Source organism: Arachis stenosperma, chromosome 1 (assembly GCF_014773155.1).
Source record: "Arachis stenosperma cultivar V10309 chromosome 1, arast.V10309.gnm1.PFL2, whole genome shotgun sequence".
Classification (NCBI taxonomy): Eukaryota; Viridiplantae; Streptophyta; class Magnoliopsida; order Fabales; family Fabaceae; genus Arachis; species Arachis stenosperma.
The window spans coordinates 55603308-55625529 of record NC_080377.1 but is presented as its reverse complement, the minus strand read 5'-3'; the positions used below and the strand labels follow the sequence as shown (position 1 = coordinate 55625529).

Below are 22222 nucleotides of genomic sequence, written 5' to 3'. Positions count from 1 at the left end.
TGAATATTAGCTAAATGGTTTTTTGCTTCTTGATATTCTTTATTATAGACTTCTTGTCTATGATCTATAATATTTTTTCCAAAAAATTCTTTATATAGAATCATCATTATATATAATATCTTATCATAAGCTGTTGTTTTTGTTTCTAATTCTTCTATTATTTAGTTTTCTATTGATGTCATATAATCTCTTATAGTTCCTTTAGTATGAAACCCTATGTAATTCCAAATGTCTCTTCCAGACAATTCACTAAGTTTTGGATTAGTAAAGGCTTCTAATAAGAAGGAATTTAACCAGTTTTCGAAAATTTATTTTTTGGTCTTTTTGCCGTCTAAATCGAGCATTCTTTCTCCTTCCATTTCCTAGATTTTAGGAACGTATTTTGATGGTATTTTTGTATATTTTGAATCTTTATTTATAAACCCTTTTTTAAAAGCATAATTATCAAAACCTGTTTCCCATTTAAATTGAGATTGATTATCCTTAGATGTTCCAGCTTCATTTTTTACTTGTATTGGAATTGCTGGTTCTTCGTCACTTGAATAATCTAGAATGTGTTCTTCATTTTCTATATTTTCAGAATTAACTAACTCTTCTTCTATTTGAAAACCATGTTTCATAATATTATTTTCTTGAGCCATTTTTAATTGTTTAAAAAGCATTGTAACTTCTTCTAATTTTTCTTCAATATTCATAATTTTAATGGTGGTTTTACTTTTAGATCTGTTATGTTGATTATATTTTGAAGTTTTTCTTCTTTGGGATTCTCTTTTTCCTTATCCCTTTGAAATTTTATACATACTAATATTTCTTCGAGCATATCTACTATAGAATTTAATTGTGGGTTGAAGGTATGATAAAGATGTGGAGAATCATTTCCATGGTAACATTTTTTAGAAATTCCGTGTGAAAAATAAGTTTTTTTAGGTTTTTGAAGTCCTTCAATAAAACTTATAGTAAAATAAAGATTTTGAGAAAAATCATTTTGTATTGATTTTAAGAATTCGATGTTATTACAATTAACGTTAGTTAAAATCATTAATTTTTGATCTATTAATTTTGATAACTTAATTATTTCTTCTCTTAAATCTTCTAATTTACTTTTTTCCATTAGGTGACGCTTTTCTTTGTGAAGAGTTATGATTTTGAGTGAAAAGTGTAGCTTTAGGATGTATGATTTAGATCATTATATCTTTAAATCTGTACAAATTTAGATCTATACCATATAATTTTCTTTTATAAATTGGTCATCAAATAGGCCGTTCACGTGCATGGGCGAATTTGCAAAAACTTGAGGAGAATTCTTGAAAGGAAATAACTCCAAAAATTCTTTTGGTTGAATTCAAAACATTAGAATAATAATAATAATTAACTTTTTATTTTATTATCAATCTCTTCGCTTAAAATTTTTTTAGTAGTCTTTTGTCTCTCACCAACTTACCAGTTAGTCAAACTAGTTATTTTACTTATATGTGTTAATATATATTCGTTGAAATATTTAGTTAAATTATGATTTATTTAATTTTATTTCATGTTTAATTAATTTAAATATGTTGAAATATTTTCTCTTTGATTCTTGTATATATCAAATATTCTGAAAGCACTAATAAAGAAAAGTTAAAAAGGAAAAAAAAGAAATTAAATTTATGGAAAAGTAAACAACTTCAAAAGTTTTCATTTTGATATCCAATAATTCAATAAGCAGGGATGAATCCAAAAATAATATTATGGGGGCCAATAACACATATAATATTAAAAATTATGTAAAAAAAATTATATAATATAAGATGTATTGCAAAAATATATCGACAGAGAATATATTTTAAAGTAAAAAAATATGTGTATACTTTTTACTAACGAAGTGGTCGATTCTTCGTATCATAAAATTCACTGATAATAGAATTTGTGTCAAAATTTTCAGTAATTTTTTTCAATATAATTGAAAGACAATTAATAAGAAATTCGTCTTTTATTTTGTTTCTAAGTTATTTTTCACAATATTCATAGTTAAAAAAGATCTTTTAATTGTAGCAGTAGAAACAGAGAGAATTAATACCAAATAAATAAAAAAGGACGATCACAAGAAGAAAAAGAATTCACTATATGAGATTTAAAAATTTTTATTTAATTAAAAAATATTAGTAATACTATTTTTTTCAAATTTCTTTAATATTGTTACTTACTTTTTAGATATTAAAAATTATTAATATTTAAATTAGACTAAACTTTTATTTATACTATACTAAATACTAAATAATTTTTTTAAAAAAATTAAACTATATATAATAACTTATTATTATTAAAAAAAGTTGGGACCAAGACCGCCACTCGCCTCCCCTTATGTCCATCCTTGCCAATAAATGTCTTTATTCTTTAGAAATTAGAAGAGTATTTAGTTAAGAAAAACTACATATTACGAAAAATTTTATTATAAGTATATTTTACAAATTACTAAACATTGAATAAATGTATTTTAAATTTTTTATAAATATTGGCAATCAATTACAGTATTATTTTTCAAAAAATCTTAATATGGATATAAATAGCAAAATTTAACCAAGAGTCGTCACCAAAATTCTACCCAATAAGAAAAATATATAGATTGAATTAAAAGTGGAAAAAAGAAAAGAAAGAACAAAATGGTGAAAAATAAATTAAAAACAGGAAAAAAAATGAATGGAATGGAATGGAAGGGAAGGTGTGGACTGTGGATTAATCTAGAAGTGGTAAGGAGGAGAGAGATGAGTAAACCTGGAAGGCCGTAAGCATAGTTGTATGAGACAGCGAACATAAAGAAAAAAAATAATCAATTATGAATATGGCATTTCTGAGAACAGTGGCAACTACCACTACCACTGCTATTGCTGCATCTGCTATTCCTGCTGCTTTTGCCTTTTCTTCTCTATCCTCTTCTACTTCTTCTTCTCCTTCTCAATCTTCCAAATCGCCAAACTCACCCTTCTCTCTCAACCCCAACCGATTCGGTCTCTTTAAAACATTTGCTGCCCCGCCCTCCCCTCTCCAAATGGACCACAACACTTCTTCTCAGGTATTCCCCCTTTTTAATATCTCTCTAGAATCTTCCTCATCTTACTTATTAATTATTGATTATTCATTATATCTTTCTCTTACAGAACCATCATTCTTCCTTGCCGGAGTTACTGGTCAGTTTCGTTATCTTCTCTATCTCTCGCTATTCTTGTATTAGCATCCGTGCAAGTACAAATTTGGATAGATATCTATTCGTCTAGGTTCAGCTAAGGTTAATCCTTCAGCTAATTATTATTATTATAGATATACTAGGGATTGGGAATAGATTCTTTGTAATGGAATTGGTTTAGTTAATTTGTACGATCTTCTGATTTGGTGTAGACGGAGTACATGGTGGATATGAAGTGTGAAGGTTGTGTTAATGCTGTTAAAAACAAGTTGCAGACCATCAATGGTACGTGTTCTGTTCTGATGAATGTTTTCTTTGAATCTCTGGATCGGCTCGTGCAATTAATTTCTATTCACAAGTAACCAACCTGTTTGGATTTTGGAGTAATTTAATGAATTGGAATTTATTCTTTTCTACGGATATACTACTAAATGCATTTTCATTTTAGATATATCAGTTCACAAATTTCAGTTATGGCATCCAACACTGGAGTGTTCATCATTTATGTCAAACTGGTCTTGTCAACTTTCTGCAGGAGTGAAGGATGTAGAGGTGGACTTGAGCAATCAGGTAGTTAGGATTCGTGGTTCAACTCCGGTGAAGACCATGACTGAAGCTTTGGAACAGACTGGTAGAAAAGCCCGATTAATCGGACAGGGAACACCTGAAGGTTTGCTAGTAGATTTCTCGCTTGGTTATGATTTATCAGTGGAAATTTTATCACTTTATTCTACTTGATGAGTATTGAGTAACAAGTATAATGAGTATGACCAGTTTTGCGTCAAGTAATTTTTTTGTGCATGAACCCTGAACCCTTAGGCCTTTAGGAATATTGGAGAAACCAACTTCTGAACTAGTAACTACTGATAACAAACTTCAATTAACTTCTAATTACAATAATACCTCTTATTAGGAAGGGTACTAGAATAAGATAATTATGAAATGATGCTAGTATGTTGATGGACATGATCAGCTGTTATACCTATCAGGCTCAACCTTGAGCAATCCTTATTAGATCAGGTGAAAAAATGGATCTTGATACATCTATATTGGGGGCGCATCTTCTATCCCTCATTATTGTTGATAGGATTGTTAATGCTTCCATTTTCATGACACACTAGGTTTGGCCTGTATTTGTCTTTACCTCCTTTGAATTCATAGTCTAATGAACTAAAGCATGCATTAGAAGACTTGGCTCTCACTTTACACAGTTTCTTAACAATTTGGCAGTAGCACTAAAGACTTAATTTTATATGTTTGCTAAACCCCATTTTCTGTAGATATATATGTTAAGAGGTTGATGATTGAAAATGATCTTATTGGAAATGATCTTATCTGGGACACTATTGTCTCCGATAACGTTTCTATTCTTTATCAGTTTCTTTTGTTCTGAAAAATTTTTCTGAAGATGTAGATCTTATGTGATCTGGATTTGAATGACTTATTTATAGATATTGTTTATGATGGGATGTAATGGCATTGTTTGCTCCATGTAACCACTAACCAATGGGGAAAGGCTTTGTTATTGTTGTATTAAAAGAAGTTATTATTTTGAGAAATATTATTTTTGTTGTGTTTAGACATTTTATTCATACATGAAATGGGAGCTATTTGCCTTTTGTAATACATGCATTATCAATAGCTCTTTGTGAAAATAAAGAAAACTACAAGATTAAAAACAAAACAAGAAAATGAAGAAAACTGATGAATTGACATATAGCAGCACAGTAGGATTGTCAGTTGTAAACATCTGTCCAAGTTTGTTTCCTTAAGAAATATAATGCCTGCTAAACTTGATGATCCTCCCATGCTGGATCATTTTCTATGCCTATTCACTACAATGGCTTGCAGATGATCTTGTTTTGTCGTGTGAGGTCCCTAGATCTCCTTGCATTTAATAATCTTGTCATTGAATTGTTATTAGTAACTTAGTCCAATTAATGCAATTTCCAACAATGTTTTACTTTCCTTTTTGTTGTTTCAGCTGTGACATCAGTTTTGATTCAACCAAATCTCTCTTTTGCTTTACAGACTTCTTAATATCTGCCGCTGTTTCTGAATTCAAAGGTCCAGACATTTTTGGAGTTGTTCGCCTAGCTCAAGTAAACATGGAACTAGCTAGGATTGAAGCCAACTTCAGTGGTTTGTCACCAGGAAAGCATGGTTGGTCCATTAATGAGTATGGGGACCTGACTAGAGGTGCAGCTAGCACTGGTAAAGTATACAATCCAACAGACGGGGAAGATGCTAAACAGGTTTGCTTTTTACATGACCTGTGGACATATATTTTGCCTGATATTTGGCATAAACCTTTATCTCTTAATGATTAACAACTGATATATAGATATTAGTAAACACTAATTTAAGTTGCTTGTTTGACCCTCAGCCACTTGGCGACCTGGGAATATTAGAAGCTAACGAAAAGGGCGAAGCCTTCTACACTGGAGTCAAAGAAAAGCTCAAGGTAGGTGATCTTATTGGACGATCAGTGGTTGTATATGCAACTGAAAACAAATCAGAACATGGTATAGCTGCTGCTGTAATCGCCAGAAGTGCAGGGGTGGGAGAGAACTACAAAAAACTCTGTACGTGTGATGGCACCACCATTTGGGAGGCAAGTGACAGAGATTTTGTCACAAGCAAGGTCTGAATCCATATAAAAGTAATTCCCTGAAAAGTGAAAACCAACGGATTGCGATTCAGATGCCTCTTCACCCTCTAGTCCTTTATGCTTTTTAGGGTTTGTACACTATTGTCACGTTTTGTGGGTTAGTGCATCATTGTAAGTTTGTAACATTCTGTGAGCTTATACTTTTTCAATTTTTCATAATAAATTATACACTTATATTTAGGTGTACGAATTGTAAAGGTTAGGTACTCAAATAATTTCTTCGTGCCCATCGTATTAGTGGGGTTATGAGGCAATATATTTAGGCGTAATCATGGGACAATGGGAGTGCACTGAGTAGTCACAAACTACAGTGTGTATTCACTCAATTGAGTCAATCCGTGCACATCTCATGTAACTCTTCAAGATCCTTGAATGCTACAGGTTTTCTGGGAAAGATGTAGAAAGATTACTGCAAAACCTTTATTTTTCATGAAAAAAAAAGAAAGGTAATATATAGTTTTTGTTTAAGGACTCGAGGATGGGAGTGCCTTTGTGAATTTGGATAAGCAAATTATATAAGAAAATAACTCCGTATTGTGCTAAAAACATTGAAAGAGTAGGTACATCAATATTGTAATAGCACTTCTATATTTTTGCCATTTGATTTTAGTTTTCTTCATTCTACTGAACCCTAGAACCCGAGTGATTTGCTGTGTTATAGTGAGCAAGTTACAATCATAGCAGCAAAGCCTTTAACTCCTCATTTTCTGAGATTTGTTTTATTTGGTCAACATGTCCATTTTGGTTACGGTGTGCCAGAATGATCACCTTTTAAGAGTAAGCAAACTTTAGAGAGGGTGGCTTTTTGGTCTTGAAGATATATAAAAGAGTAGGTACATTACGAAGTGACAATAATTCGCATAACTGGCTCAATATAGATTAAAAAAATATAAAGTGAGAAAAGTTATAAAATAATAAAATAAAAAAATGATTACCGTTGAATATAAGTACAAGTCTCATTCCATTAGTACAAGTCTCGTTCCATTGATTCAAGGGTAATTAGATTTTCAATTTTTCACTTTAGAGAAACTTGATTCAATTCGGGAAAAAAAACCTCCAAAGTATGACGTTGCTCCACTGCATACAAAAGGCAACGATAACCAAATTCTTTCTACAAGCGCTTTACCAAGTTCATTTTATGTTTTCTAAAGCAGTATACCAAGAAAGGCTACTAAGTTAGGTTGGTGAAGGAGGCAATAGCCCCTCCTTGGTAGCCATTTCAAACAGTGCAACAGCCGCCAAAGCCTTGGCATCTGCCGTGGTGCGCCACAGTTTCTTGTATGGTACTACACGTACCTTAATCAGCTCCCCATGATCACGAAGGCCGGTTTCTTTCCCGTGTAGCTGTGTGATGATCTCCTTGTCAACACGCCCTCGGTACAGAAAGATACTGATCTCTTCATCACACCCTCCCTAAAATAAGTGAAAAGATCACCCCCTAATGAAGTAATAAGGGCAAACTTTATATGTGAAATGCACAAATTATGATTCCAGTATCCAGATAAATTCAGAAGTTCGTGAATTAAAAATCTACTTTATTTTATATTTTTTAAAAAGTGGAAATTACGTAGTGCATATAACAAAATTCATGAGTTAAGAATAAACTACAGTTTAATACAAGTAAATAATACTCATAAGCGAGGATTATCAAATACTGTTAGATTGAACCATGGATAGCCAGAAATTGAATTGAATGCTCACTGATTGGTAAATGCAAATCTAAAAGTACAATAACACGAAACTAAACTACGCTCAAAATACCAAACTAAATTATTGCACAACTATAAAGCAGTAGATGCATTATTAGCTCTTTTTTCAAACGACAAAATTATTTATCTGCAAAACCAATAAAGCAATAAGGTCGATGCAGAATGCTTAAGGTATACCGGTGAGGGAAAAAATCTGCATCCTGTTGAAGAATCCAAGAAAGCAGTGAGATCAACCATGTCTTCAAGTTTTAACTTTATGCCAGTCTCCTCTTCAACCTGTCAGAGGCACAACTAAGCCATGAAGAGAATTGTATAGAGAGACAGAGACAGAGACAGACAGAGAGAGACCTCACGAACTGCAGTGCCAACAAAATCACCCTTGTCATCATCCAACATTCCAGCAGGCAATTCCAAAATAATTCTTCCAGTAGGAACCCTTGCCTGATAAATAAAAAATAATAAGCATAATATGGAACTCTAGTTAAAATGTTTGAAAAGAACATAGTTCTGTCTGCAAGGATCCAACATCTAAGAACCTGTTCAGTAAGGACAGCATAAGTTTCACCATCTGATTCCAGAAGTATCAACACAGTCACAGCAGGACCTCTTGCAAATACAATACCTGGAACCTAATCACAGTTTACTTTATTATAAAGAAAGAAATCAGCATCAGGTGCGAGGTTAAAAAGTGTGAATAGATAAAACAATGAGATATTTGGTACACAGCCATCTAATATGCCAGGCATATTTGATTTGTGGGAATTATATGCACATGGATGTGAGATACCCATCTCAAGAATATAGGAATTTGATGTACATGAGACCTCAGGCAGATGTTGAAGATTGCAAGTGCAAAGAAAATACAAGCAAAAGAGGAATGATGATGCCTGAGAACATAAGGTAAGAAGCAAAAGATCCTAATAGTTGTGCATTTTAGATACCACATAGCTCAGAATGTGGTATGCCTATGAATCAAATACTGTTAATACATTGCTTGCCATAGTCAGGAATCCAATTTTTGGGTATTGAAGCACAAGAAGCTATTTTTGAATAATATATATAGAGCATAACAGGTAAAATGTCTACTAGTTCATATCCCTTTGCTAAAATTAACACATGAAAATGGAAACATAGACTGGCTTATATAACCTATTATGTAAATCATCCAATACCTTCTTCCCCGTTTGTTTGTCATAAATGTCAGCTTTAAATTTGAGAAACCCAATGCGCTTTCCAAACATGTCTACACCCTGTTTACACCAAAAGGAGTCCAACTAGTTTCGTTGATTTTGATTTGAGAACATGAATAAGACTCGAAGACTAACAGGTTAGTCATTTACTTATATTACCACGTAACAAGGCCTAATTATCAGAAATCATATCCACTTTTTTAAGACTGATGATGCAATTACCTGAATTAGAACTTGTCTCAGAGCCAAGGTGCCATCAGCTAGAATCCCAGTCTCACTTTGCAAGTTATGCAACCATTGCTTGAATAAAGAGGAATCAATAGCATTCCTGCAATGGAAAACATCAAAACCAAACCAAACCACCACAACTGAGACATGTTTTTTATATAGCATGATAACAAGAAGAAACTGTGTGCCTATCAATTCTCTAACATTACATCTCATGGGAACTTGTCAAAACCTAGCATCTAATTGAACGAAACCTCCAATATCTAATTTGATACAAATCAAAAGCAATTACACTGAACTTTGAAATCCTGAAACAATCCCACTCCACATAACTAATGCTTTGTTAAAAAATATGAGGAAGCCAGCAGTGCCACATGCCTTTGGACACGTCAGGTTACCATCAATACTAACCTTTAGTAATTAGTAATAATATCGATAGGAGTGCTAGCTAAAAAGGAACAATAGTCCATGTCAGCCATCAACATCTAGCTGTCCACTATATGATAAACCATCTTTAGCTGCCCATTTATGCTATGTAGGACATCACATATGTCAACAAAATAGATGCCTGATTTGTCTCCAGCAATGAATTCATATACTTTGTTGTTCACCTCAATAAAACTCACACCCGGCATCTTCTCCACACCTGTGTCCCGCATAGCCTTCCTTACCATCCGAGCTTCACTCCACCTACCAAGTGAAGCGTACGTATTTGATAACAGCGAATAATTCCCGCTATTATGAGGCTCCAACTTTATTAGATGATGCAGCGCTTCTGCTGCTAACCCAGCATTGCCGTATCTTGTTGCACCAGCAAGAAGGGATCCCCAAATTGCAGCATTTGCCTCAAAAGGCATCTGTGAAACCAGGTCCTTTGCTTCTTGAAGATAGCCAGCTCGCCCAAGTAAATCAATCATGCAGCCATAGTGTTCAACCTTAGGTTCAATTCCGTATTTGGACCTCATAGATGAGAAATAACGGCGGCTCAGTCCAAGAAACCCAACATGGCTACAAGCAGAAAGGATGGCAATAAAGGTCACTTGATTTGGCTTGACTTGAGCATTTTCCATGCAAGAAAACATATGGAGGGCCTCCTTTCCGAGACCATGAAAAGCAAGTCCTGCAATCATTGTTGTCCAGGTCACTACCGTTTTATGTTTCATATTCTCAAACACATGGAGTGCTCTACTTATGTTGCCAGATTTAGCATACATGTCTATGAGGGCATTACACAGGGGGACAATTTTATGCATCTTATGCTTTTCGATGAAGTTGTGGATCCACTCGCCAAGCTCGAGAGCACCCAAATCAGCGCAGGCGGAGAGCACAGCCAGGATTGCAATCTCATCCGGCTGCACACGATGAATCTGCATTCGTCGGAAGAGCGCGATAGCCTCATTAGGATTATGTTTCTGCGAGTAACCGGAAACAAGGGTCGTCCACGAAACAACATTCCTATCCTTTTCAGGCATACTCTCAAACAAGTCGTGTGCAGTGGTCATGTCACCCACCTTGGCATAAGCAGCAAGGATAGCATTCCACAGGGAAGTATACCTGGAAGAGAGTGGGACTTCATGGAAGAGCTTCCGAATGCAAGACAAACGGCCACAAGAGGAATACACGCGAACAAGGGACGCAGCCACTTCATGATGGGAGTTCAACCCAGCAGCAACAGCTTGGGAGTGAATTTGGGAAGCAAGGGAAAGGGCAATTGGTGAATCTACTAAGCAGAGGACAGCCTTGAGTACAAAGGGGAAAGAATAAGAGTCGGGCCTGAGGCTAAGGCGACGAATAGAGTTGAAGATTGAAAAGGCAAGAGGGGGATTGGAGGAAGAGAGAGCCCATATAATGTTGTTGTAGACAAAGATGCTGGGGCAGTGCGTGTGGGTGTTGGAAAATACGGAGTAGGCATACGAGGGAAAACCAAGCGACGCGGAGGCGTATATGAATCGCGAGAGGAGTATGTCATCTTCAACAAGACCTGTGGTAAGCATGACGGCCTGCATTTGGCAAAGATGCCTCTTATTTGAGCAACGCCCAAGCAGCTCTCGTGCCTGCTCTGCTCTTGCGCCTCCCCGACTCAATTGCCTCGAACTACGCAACGTTATTCCAGTCATTCATCAATTCATATGGATCGCAACAACAAAGAAAATAACTAGCAACCTCATGCAAATTAATAGGTACTACTACTCTCTATTCCTAGAATATTTGGTACATTAAAAGCTCGCAAAAAGGAGAAAAAGAAAAAGGGGGGGGGGGGGGGAGAGTTACCAGAAATCAGAAGAGGAGACACCGGGTTCGGCTAGTATGCGAACGGGTTCGGACTTTTTATTGGGGAGCGTGATACTGTGACTCAAGTTCGGTGACTCGCTGGTCGACATCTTGCAGATGAAACCCTTCTTCTTCCTCCAAATACTACTATTATGAGCGTCAAGCGGACTGAACTTCTTCTTCAACACGACGGAGGCACTGCGAATAGCCACAGCCATTGAAGAAGCAGCTTAAGCTTCCCCTACTACAGCTACACCTGGCAAGCAGCTAGAAAGAATCACTTCTCTTCTCTGTTGTACACGTGTCCAAGTGTCGTGATTATTGGGGCTGAATGAGTAGGGACTTTCTAAGGCCCAATTATGAAAATGGGTAGGCCGGGTGAATGTGGTGGAAAGTTTTGTATGACGCAAGGTCCAACGTAATACAAAGATTCATACTGTTATTATTAAGCTTGTTAAAAAATTGAACCAGGCCAAAAAGGTCGAACCAGTCAACGAAACACTATTCTTTTTAGTTTATGTTTATTGGTTTAGCGGTTGAATTGTGAGTAAAAAATAATTTAATCTATAATAAAATAATATATAAAATTATAAATAAATATATAAAAATGATATAAATGATTATAAATAAATAGATAAAAATATAATATATTCTCATAAATTAAATAAAGGAGAGTTTTATACTGGTTAAGATTGAGTGGTAAAAATAGCTAAAAATAAATCAATGAGTGATTTCACAACATGTTGTAGTGAAAATTTTAAAAGGTTGTGCAAAAGTAAAATGCTAATTAAGAGAAGTAGAACCTGATAACTTTCCTTCTATTATTGTGATGGCAATTTTAGAAAAGCAAGATAACTCCAAAAAACTATAAATAAAGATGTTTTGAATTAATTCCAAAAAAAAATTAGTTATTTTGGATCATCTCAAAAAATAACTGATATTTTAAAAGGCCATGAAAATAAAACGTTCTATGTTGTAACTTGATAACATTAAGAAACAATATAATTAATTAAAGTTTAGAACAAAAAGTAATAAAATAAGTTACAATTATATATTTTTGAAAAGCAGATTAATCTTGTAGGAATTAAAATATGAAGATAAAAATAATAAAAAAACAAACATACAAATTACAGAATTAATAAACCAAAACACGAACACATAAATTTTGGTCTTAAATTATAATGTATGACTAAAAAATATGCAGCTCCCAAAATCTGGTCGGTCATAAAATAATTTTATACATAGGTAGTTTTAAAAGTCCAAATTTATTTTTAGGTAAGACTAAATTCATATTCATAAATTAGGCTAATAGACCTACTAAGGTTGCCTGGTCTATTAAGATATAAATAGATACATAAATAATCTTTTAAAAGTAACAAAAATTTTAAAATATTTATAGTTTTTAATAAATACTTTTACATATTTAAAATACACTACAAATTGATATATTATTATTATAAAAACTAAATTTGGTATTTTTTTTCATTTAAATTAGTTTTTTAAAAGAAATAAAATATTTGAAACATTTTTTTATTTTAGTTTTCGGTAAAACAAAAAACTATCAAGCCTTTTTAACAAATCTAAGCCACGCTAGGTTAGACTATAGAATATGAGGTTAGGCTTAGTATTTAAAAAAATAAATAAAGCAGGTTTGTAGATTAAGCTCAAAACAATTAACTACATTATAGAAAATGCATGTTAAGCGTGAAATCTTGTGTGGCTGACTTGTTTCATGCCTAAAAATGACATATCTATCTATCTATATTACTATTATATAATTGGATTTTAACATGATCATGTGCTCTTTTCTCAAGCCATTGGTAGATTTTTGCATTGGTTTCGTGTGAATTTTCTCCAAAAAAACTCGTACTGCCCAAATATTAATTCACACAATATTATTAAAGTTGACTATAAATTTTTACTTGTTTATCAATGATACGTATTTCGCTAATATATCTATTGGATAGAATTAAACATATCACACTACAAACATGCATGTAAATTGTATAGTAATATTATGTAATTTGTTTCTTTTTATTTTACATATCATATTTAAAATTATTTGGGTCAATATTATCTAACGAAATATATAATATATTAGTAATAAATTAAAGATTAAAATTATTGTAATAAATTATCAGAAAATAAATTATAATACTCATGAAATAAATTTTTAACATTACAAAGAAGATCATACTCTTTCTCAACAACTTTGTCCATTACCCAAAACATATTAACTACACAAAATTTAATGATATGAAATGAAAATATGAAAGATATGTTACCCGGATTTTAAGGCGCAAATTGTATGTAACATACACAATATCATTTAATCTATCATACTCCAATTTATTCCTTCTTTTCGTATGAATCTGATAAAAAAGAGTCCAATTCCTTTTTCACCCCGAAAAAGCAGATACTTGGCTAAGAATGCGAACTGCCATGTTGTGTAAACATGGAGCAAAACCACCAAACAACCTCTACCATTCATCTACAAGTTACAATCCCAATTCCTTTCAATAAACCTTCCATTTGTTCTTTTTTACGTCATAAAGAACTTTAGAACACTTTTTAATATCTCCACTTATCTTTGCCAAATATTTCTTCATTCCATTAATTTTTTCTCTTTCAAAAGTACTCAGACAAAATAAGCATTGGTAATATGATTTTTGTTTATTACTTGTAAAGCAACATATCTCCAAGATGGATCAGTTTTTTCCTGAACATTAGAAGTTTGTGATTCACTATCGTTAGATTCAGGAGGAAGAGAAGCTTCATTCGAAGCCAAATTATTCTCTGCATTATTATTCTTAGGTGCTTCTTGGTTGATACTCTCATCCATATCTAAAAATTATCAACAATCCAATAACAATACGATCCAATAATAATATCACAGACTTACAACAACCCACAATAATCCAGTAATCTCAATAGTCAACAACTCAACATAGATAATTACAAAATAAAAAAAAATTAACAACAGCAAAGTTCACAGATTAACTAACAACAATTATTTAAGATTATCACAATTCTAAACCACAGTAATGAAAAATCAAAGTTCATAGATTAACTAACAACAATTACAGTTAAAAAATACTTCGAAGAGAGCAGATTGAACACAAAAGGGGATAGGGAGCACAACGGAAGGGCTGACGCGACTGAAGAGCAGGAGCGCAGTGGAACAGAATTGGCACCAGCGGGACAGTGGCTGCATGATGGAGGCAGGAGGCAAGACCGGTTGTAGTGACAATGGTAGCTTCAAAGTTCAAACGATGGCTGCGCGATAGAGGCAGCTTCTAGAAGTTGTGACAACAGCGGTAGCTAGACGAAAGTGAGGGAGTGAGGGAGGAGCTCGATGAGAGGAAGGAGAAGGAGAGTGGCTGAGTGAGACTGTGAGAGAGGTGAGGGTACTGCTGCTGTGCGTTTAGGTTAGGATTCCTCTCCTCTAAACCAAACAGTGCCATTTTGGACTTTTGGGCAAAAATAAAAAAATTGGCTGAGTCCCAGTTTAGTTTGATCGACCAGTTCGACAGTCAAACTTTGGTTTTTGAATCTTTTAGTTATAGAATCTGACCGATTTGGTATTTTCATTGGTTTACGGTTTGACTAGTTCAACCAGCCAATTCGAACCGATTTTCAGAACCTTGTTTAATATAGTAGTAGCCAAATCATTTTCAAAACCTTGTTTAATATAGTAGTAGCCAAATCATTCTTGATACATGTGTAAGCTTTGGAAAATTTTGTTTAGAGATTCAATGATTGATCAAAGATAGACATTAATGTGGCAATATAGAATTTTAGGCCACTTGGACAATGTTAAACTGTTAACTGAGTTGCAAAAGATATTCATAAGTACTTCTTTCATTTTGTAAATAGTTGCTTTCTTTTCAAATTTGTGTATGTACAATTTTCACTTTTCTTTTCTTTCTCCAGAGACTAGAGTTATCAAATGATGAATGTGTAGCCATGAAACTAGAATTAACTAGTACTAAACAGGAAGCATGTACGTTATTCTAGGCCATACAGAAAATTGTAACAAAAAATCAATTTCAAAACTGGATTTTTAATAGAAAAAATCTGGTTTTGAAACTGGATTTTCAAGAAAATCGGATTTTAAAATTGGATTTTTAAAAAATAGGGTTTTAAAATCGAGTTTTTAAAAAAACTAGATTTAAAATTGATTTGTAATTAAAATTGAATTTGAATTTTAAAAGCCAGTTTTTATTTTTCTAAACCAGTTTAGAACCGGTTCTCCTTTTTAATTCAGTTCTAATTTTGTTTTTTATGAACTACAAAATTGGTTATAAAGTGGATGTAATTTAGATTTTTAAAAATCCAAACCATGCCCAACCCTATTGGCATAGCCACTTCACTGGCTTCCTAGAACTTTTCAAGTCATAATTTACTCTTAAGGGCATGTAGATGAATTTCTGGGTAAAGATTTGGTATATCCATTGTGATTTTGTTGAACCTAGTCATGTCCCAGAAAATTTCATGTTGACCTTGTTAAATAGTACTCAAGTAATTAGAATCATGAACATAAACAGAAGAAGATGCAAAATTATCCTAAAAAATGTCAGTCAATTCCTGAAGGAAAGAAATATATCCTACAAGAAAAGATAAAAGCGATAATAAAGCAGCATCTTCTAGAAAAAACATGACAAAATCTAAAAAGTGTTGTGATTATTGGGGTTGAATGAGTAGGGACTTTCTAAGGCCCAATTATGAAAATGGGTAGGCCGGGTGAATGTGGTGAAAGTTTTGTATGATGCAAGGTCCAATGTAATACAAAGATTCATACTGTTGCTATCAAGCATGTTAAAAAATTGACCAAGACAAAAAAAAAGTCGAACCAGTCAATGAAACAGTATTCTTTCTAGTTTATGTTTATTGGTTTAGATTTTAGCGGTTGAATCGTGAGTAAAAAATAATTTAATTTATAATAAAATAATATATAAAATTATAAGTAAATATATAAAAATGGTATAAATGATTAGAAATAAATAGATAAAAATATAATATATTCTCATAAATTAAATAAAGGAGAGTTCTATAGAGGCTAAGATTAGATGCGTAAAGATCGCTAAAAGTAAATCAACGACAGTAAAAATTTTAAAAGGTGGCGCAAAAGCAAAATGCTAATTAAGAGAAGCAAACCTAATAACTTTCCTTCTATTATTGTGATGGCAATTTTAAAAAAGCAAGATAACTCCAAAGAAAATATAAATAAAGATGTTTTGAATTAATTCCAAAAAAGATTAGTTGTTTTGGATCATCTCCAAAAATAACTGATGTTTTGAAGGGCTATGAAAATAAAACGTTCTATGTTGTAACTTCAATAACATTAAGGAACAATATAATTAATTAAAGTTTAGAACAAAAAGTGATAAAATAAGTTACAATTATATATTTTTGAAAAGCAGATTAATCTTGTATGAATTAAAATAAGAAGACAAAAGTAACCAAAAGACAAATACACAAATTACAGGATTAATGAACCAAAACACGAACACATAAATTTTGGTCTTAAACCACAATGTATGACTAAAAAATATGCAGCTCCCAAAATTTGGTCGGTCATAAAATAATTTTATGCATAGGTAGTTTTAAAAGTCAAAATTTATTATTAGGCGAGACTAAATCCATACTCATAAATTAGGCTAATAGACCTACTAAGGTTGCTTGGCCTATTAAGATATAAATAGATACATAAATAGTCTTCTAAAAGTAACAAAAATTTTAAAATATTTATAGTTTTTAATAAATACTTTTACATATGTAAAAATATTCTACAAATTGATATATTATTATCATAAAAACTAACTTTGGTATTTTTTCATTTAAATTAGTTTTTTAAAAGAAAATAAAATATTTGAAACATTTTTTATTTATTTTAGTTTTCGGTAAACAAAAAACTATCAGGCCTTTTTAATAAATTTAAAGCCACGTTAGGTTAGACTATAGAATATGAGGCTACCCTTAGTATTTAAGAAAACAAATAAAGCAAGTTTGTAGATTAAGCTCAAAACAATTAACTACATTATAGAAAATGCATGTTAAGTGTGAAATCTTGTGTGGCTGACATGTTCCATGCCTAAGAATGACATATCTATCTATCTATATTACTAATGGAAGCGAATCTGGTGTTCCGATATACTTTTACAGAATTGTAGTGTGTCAAGCCTTTTTATCGTAGAGATTTAATTTAAACTATTGGAATGGCCTAGATGTAGGGAGTTGTAGTTATCGTGCAGCACATTGGAGTAAAAAGTATGGAAGGCAGTCAATAGGCCCAACAATTGAGCTCTGCTGGAGGAGTGTAAATGTCTTCTTTCTCCATTGATGTTTGGCGGTAAGAGGCAAGGTTAGCCACAGTTGAGGTCGAGGCCAGTCGAGCCAATGCTGTTGTGGGGCCTTAATTGGGTATAGGCGATTGGGTTGATTGGGCCAGTGGAGGATGGATCCTGTAGGGAGAGTTAGCTGTTGAATGGACTTGTGTAGGTGAATTCATAAGAAAATGGGTTTGGGTCTGTGATAAGCGGATAATTTATACGCTTTTTAGCATTGTTTTTAGATAGTTTTTAGTATAATCCAGTTACTTTTAGGGATGTTTTCATTATTTTTTATGCTAAATTCCCATTTCTGGACTTTACTATGAGTTTGTGTGTTTTTCTGTGATTTCAGGTAATTTCTGGCTGAAATTGAGAGACCTGAGCAAAACTCTGATAAAAGGCTGACAAAGGACTACTAATACTGTTGGATTCTGACCTCCCTACACTCAAAATGGATTTTCTGGAGCTACAGAACTCCAAATGGCCCGCTCTCAACGGCGCTGGAAAGAGACATCTAGAGCTTTCCAGAAATATATAATAATCTATACTTTATTCGTGATTAGATGACGTAAATTGGCGCTCAACGCCAGTTCCATGCTGCATTCTGGAGTCAAATGCCAGAAACACGTCACGAACCAGAGTTGAATGCCAAAAATACGTTACAACTTGGCATTCAACTCCAAAAGAAGCCTCAGCTCGTGTAAAGTTCAAGCTCAGCCCAAGCACACACCAAGTGGGCACCGAAAGTGGATTTCTGCATCAATTACTTACTTCTGTAAATCCTAGTAGCTAGTCTAGTATAAATAGAACTTTTTACTATTGTATTCAGTGTCTTTGACCATTCGGTCTTTTGACCATAGGTCCTTCTCCCTATTTTCAAATTCATATCATATTTTGGGGGCTGGCCATTCGGCCATGCCTGGACCTTCACTTATGTATTTTCAACGGTGGAGTCTCTACACACCATAGATTAAGGGTGTGGAGCTCTGCTGTACCTCAAGTTTTAATGTAATTACTACTATTTTCTATTCAATTCGATTTATTCCTGTTCTAAGATACCATTCGTACTTCAACCTGATAGATGTGATGATCCGTGACACTCATCATCATCCGTCCCTATGAACGCGTGCCTGACAACCACTTTCGTTCTACAAGTGAAAGCTAGAGTGTGTATCTCTTGGATTCCTGATGCACGACGCATGGTTGCCCTCGCCTGACAACCGAGCCTTCTATTCCGTGAGATCAGAGTCTTCGTGGTATAAGTTAGAATTGATGGCGACATTCTTGAGAATCCGGAAAGTCTAAACCTTGTCTGTGGTATTCTGAGTAGGATTCCGGGATTGAATGACAGTGACGAGCTTCAAACTCGCGATTGTTGGACGTGATGACAAACGCAAAAGAATCAAGGGATTCTATTCCGACATGATCGAGAACTGACAGATGATTAGCCGTGCCGTGACAGAGCATTTAGACCTTTTTCACTGAGAGGATGGGATGTAGCCATTAACAACGGTGATGCCCTACATACAGCTTGCCATGGAAAGGAGTAAGAAGGATTGGATGAAGACAGTAGGAAAGCAGAGATTCTGAAGGAGCACAGCATCTTCATACGCCTATCTGAAATTCCCATCGATGATCTACATAAGTATTTCTATCTTTATTTTCAGTTTATTTATTATTATTATTTGAAAACTCCATAACCATTTATTATCCGCCTGACTAGATTTACAAGATGACCATAGCTTGCTTCATACCAATAATCTCTGTGGGATCGACCTTTACTCACGTAAGGTTTATTACTTGGACGACCCAGTACACTTGCTGGTTAGTTGAGCGAAGTTGTGAAATTATGTTTAGACCATGGTATTGAGCACCAAGTTTTTGGGGCCATTACCTGAGAATCAATTTCGGGCAACAATTTGAGTATGAATCACAATTTCGTCCACCAAGTTTTTGGCGCCGTTGCCGAGGATTGTTGAGTTTGGACAACTGACGGTTCATCTTGTTGCTCAGATTAGGTAATTTTTTTTGTTTTATTTTCAAAAATTTTTTCAAAAAAAAAGTATTTCTCATCTGTTTTCGAAAATTATTCTAAATTTTTAAGAATGAATTCTAGTATTTCATGAAGCATGTTGAAGCCTGGCTGGCTGTAAAGCCATATCCAAATTCTTTTGGATTGAGGCTTCCAACCATCAGCATAGAGGCAAGTTAATTGAAATATCAGCTGTTGTATGACTGATTTATATCCTAAAGCTAGCTGGCTATTAAGCCATGTCCAACACTTGGATTGGAACTTTAGGCTAACATTGAAAGATTCTTGGAATTCTTTTTAAAAATTTTGAATTTCTTATTTTCCTTTTTCTATATGTTTTTCAAAAAATATAAAATAAAATCCAAAAAATAATAAAATTATAAAAATAAAAAATATTTTTGTGTTTCTTGTTTGAGTCTTGAGTCAATTGATAAGTTTGGTGTCAATTGCATATTCATATTGTTCTTGCATTTTTTGAAAATTCCTGCATTCATACTATTCTTCATGATCTTCAAGTTGTTCTTGGTAAGTCTTCTTGTTTGATCTTTAAATTTTCTTGTTTCGTGTTGTATGATGTTTTTCATGTGCATTTTTGCATTCATAGTGTCTAAGCATTAAAGATTTCTAAGTTTGGTGTCTTGCATGTTTTCTTTTCATCAAATATTTTTCAAAAATATGTTCTTGATGTTCATCATGATCTTCAAAGTGTTCTTGGTGTTCATCTTGACATTCATAGTGTTATTGCACGCATCATGTGTTTTAATTCATAATTTTCATGTTGTGAGTCATTTTTTTATGTTTTTCTCTCTCATAATTAAAAAATTCAAAAATCAAAAAAATATCTTTTCCTTTTTTTCTCTCAAAATTTCGAAAATTTGGGTTGACTTAGTCAAAAAATATTTTAAAATTAGTTGTTTCTTGTAAGCCAAGTCAAATTTCAATTTTAAAAAGCTTATCTTTTCAAAATCTTTTTCAACTTTCAAATCTTTTTAATTTTTCTTTTATGATTTTCGAAAATTTCAAAAATTATTTTCAAAATATTTTCTTAATTTTATTTCAAAATTTTCGAAACTTAACTAACAAGTAATGTGATTGGTTCAAAAATTTGAAGTTTGTTACTTTCTTGTTAAGAAAGGTTCAATCTTTAAATTCTAGAATCATATCTTTTAGTTTCTTGTTAGTCAAGTAATTAATTTTAATTTTAAAAAAATTTAATCTTTTCCAACCATATCTTTTTAATCATATCTTTTTATCATATCTTTTTCAAAATTTTATCTTTTTCAAAAATTTGATTTCAAAATATCTTCTTATCTTCTTATCTTTTTAAATTTGACTTTCAAATCTTTTTCAACTAACTATTTGACTTTTTGTTTATTTCTTATCTTTTTCAAAATCACCTAACATCTTTTCTCTCTCTAATTTTTGAAAATACCTCCCTCTTTTTCAAAAATTCTTTTTAATTAATTAATTGTTTTAAATTTTAATTTTAATTTTATTTCTTATCTTAATTTTCGAAAATCATTAACTACTTTTCAAAATTGTTTTCGAAAACTTTTCTCTCATCTTATTCTATTTATTCATTCATTTACTAACACTTCTCTTCATCTCAAATCACTGCCCTTGTCCTCACCTTTGTGTTTGGATTCTCCTTTCTTTATCCCCTTTCTTCTTCTACTGATAATAAGGAACCTCTTTACTATGACATAGAGGATTTCTCTTCTTTTTCTTTTCTCTTCTCCTTCATATGAGCAGGAACAAGGAAAAAGGCATTCTTGTCGAAGCTGATCCAGAACCTGAAAGGACTCTGAAGAGGAAACTAAGAGAAGCTAAATTACAACAATCCAGAGACAATCTTGCTGAAATTTTCGAACAAGAAAAGGAGATGGCAGCCGAACCCAACAATAATAATGCAAGAAGGATGCTTGGTGATTATATTGCACCTACGTCCAAGTTTGATGGAAGAAGCATCTCAATTCCTGCCATTGGAGCAAACAATTTTGAGCTGAAACCTCAATTAGTTGCTCTAATACAACAAAATTGCAAGTTTCATGGACTTCTATCAGAAGATCCCTATCAGTTCTTGATTGAGTTCTTGCAGATCTGTGAGACTGTTAAGACTAATGGAGTAGATCCTGAAGTCTACAGGCTCATGCTTTTCCCTTTTGTTGTAAGAGACAGAGCTAGAGCATGGTTAGACTCTCAACCTAAAGATAGCCTGGACTCCTGGGATAAGCTTGTCACGGCCTTCTTGGCTAAGTTCTTTCCTCCTCAAAAGCTGAGCAAGCTTAGAGTGGATGTTCAGACCTTCAAACAAAAAGATGGTGAATCCCTCTATGAAGCTTGGGAAAGGTACAAGCAGATGACCAAAAGATGTCCTTCTGACATATTTTCAGAATGGACCATGATAGATATATTCTATTATGGTCTATCTGAGTTCTCTAAGATGTCACTGAACCATTCTGCAGGTGGATCCATTCACCTAAAGAAAATGCCTGCAGAAGCTCAAGAACTTATTGACATGGTTGCAAATAACCAGTTCATGTACACTTCTGAGAGGAATTTCGTGAATAATGGGACACCTCAAAGGAAGGGAGTTCTTGAAATTGATGCTCTAAATGCCATATTGGCT

At 33.2% G+C, this 22222-nt stretch overlaps 3 protein-coding genes and 1 non-coding gene across 4 annotated transcripts; 1 reads left to right on the top strand and 3 right to left on the bottom strand.

Annotated features, from left to right (window-relative positions):
- Positions 1–2713: 2713 nt before the first annotated feature.
- On the top strand, positions 2714–6011 carry LOC130963536 (copper chaperone for superoxide dismutase, chloroplastic/cytosolic). The gene is made up of 6 exons (XM_057889643.1): positions 2714–3049; positions 3135–3164; positions 3373–3445; positions 3696–3830; positions 5192–5415; positions 5547–6011. The coding sequence occupies exons 1-6, from the start codon at positions 2813–2815 to the stop codon at positions 5808–5810; spliced, it is 963 nt and encodes a 320-aa protein (XP_057745626.1). The 5' UTR covers positions 2714–2812; the 3' UTR covers positions 5811–6011.
- Positions 6012–6830: 819 nt separating this feature from the next.
- Positions 6831–11531, bottom strand: LOC130963544 (nudix hydrolase 14, chloroplastic-like). The gene is made up of 7 exons (XM_057889651.1): positions 11230–11531; positions 8953–9058; positions 8713–8790; positions 8077–8169; positions 7889–7981; positions 7718–7816; positions 6831–7244 (listed from the first exon to the last, which is right to left on the bottom strand). Exons 1-7 carry the CDS (start codon positions 11445–11447, stop codon positions 7008–7010), a joined length of 924 nt encoding a protein of 307 aa, XP_057745634.1. The 5' UTR covers positions 11448–11531; the 3' UTR covers positions 6831–7007.
- On the bottom strand, positions 8720–11118 carry LOC130963529 (pentatricopeptide repeat-containing protein At5g56310). Its single transcript, XM_057889633.1, has 3 exons — positions 9370–11118; positions 8953–9058; positions 8720–8790 (listed from the first exon to the last, which is right to left on the bottom strand). The coding sequence occupies exon 1, from the start codon at positions 11073–11075 to the stop codon at positions 9444–9446; it is 1632 nt and encodes a 543-aa protein (XP_057745616.1). The 5' UTR covers positions 11076–11118; the 3' UTR covers positions 8720–8790; positions 8953–9058; positions 9370–9443.
- A 10343-nt stretch (positions 11532–21874) lies between the features above and the next one.
- Positions 21875–21978, bottom strand: LOC130947913 (small nucleolar RNA R71). Its single transcript, XR_009072860.1, has one exon. It is a non-coding gene; the product is annotated as a small nucleolar RNA R71 (small nucleolar RNA).
- Positions 21979–22222: the final 244 nt, after the last annotated feature.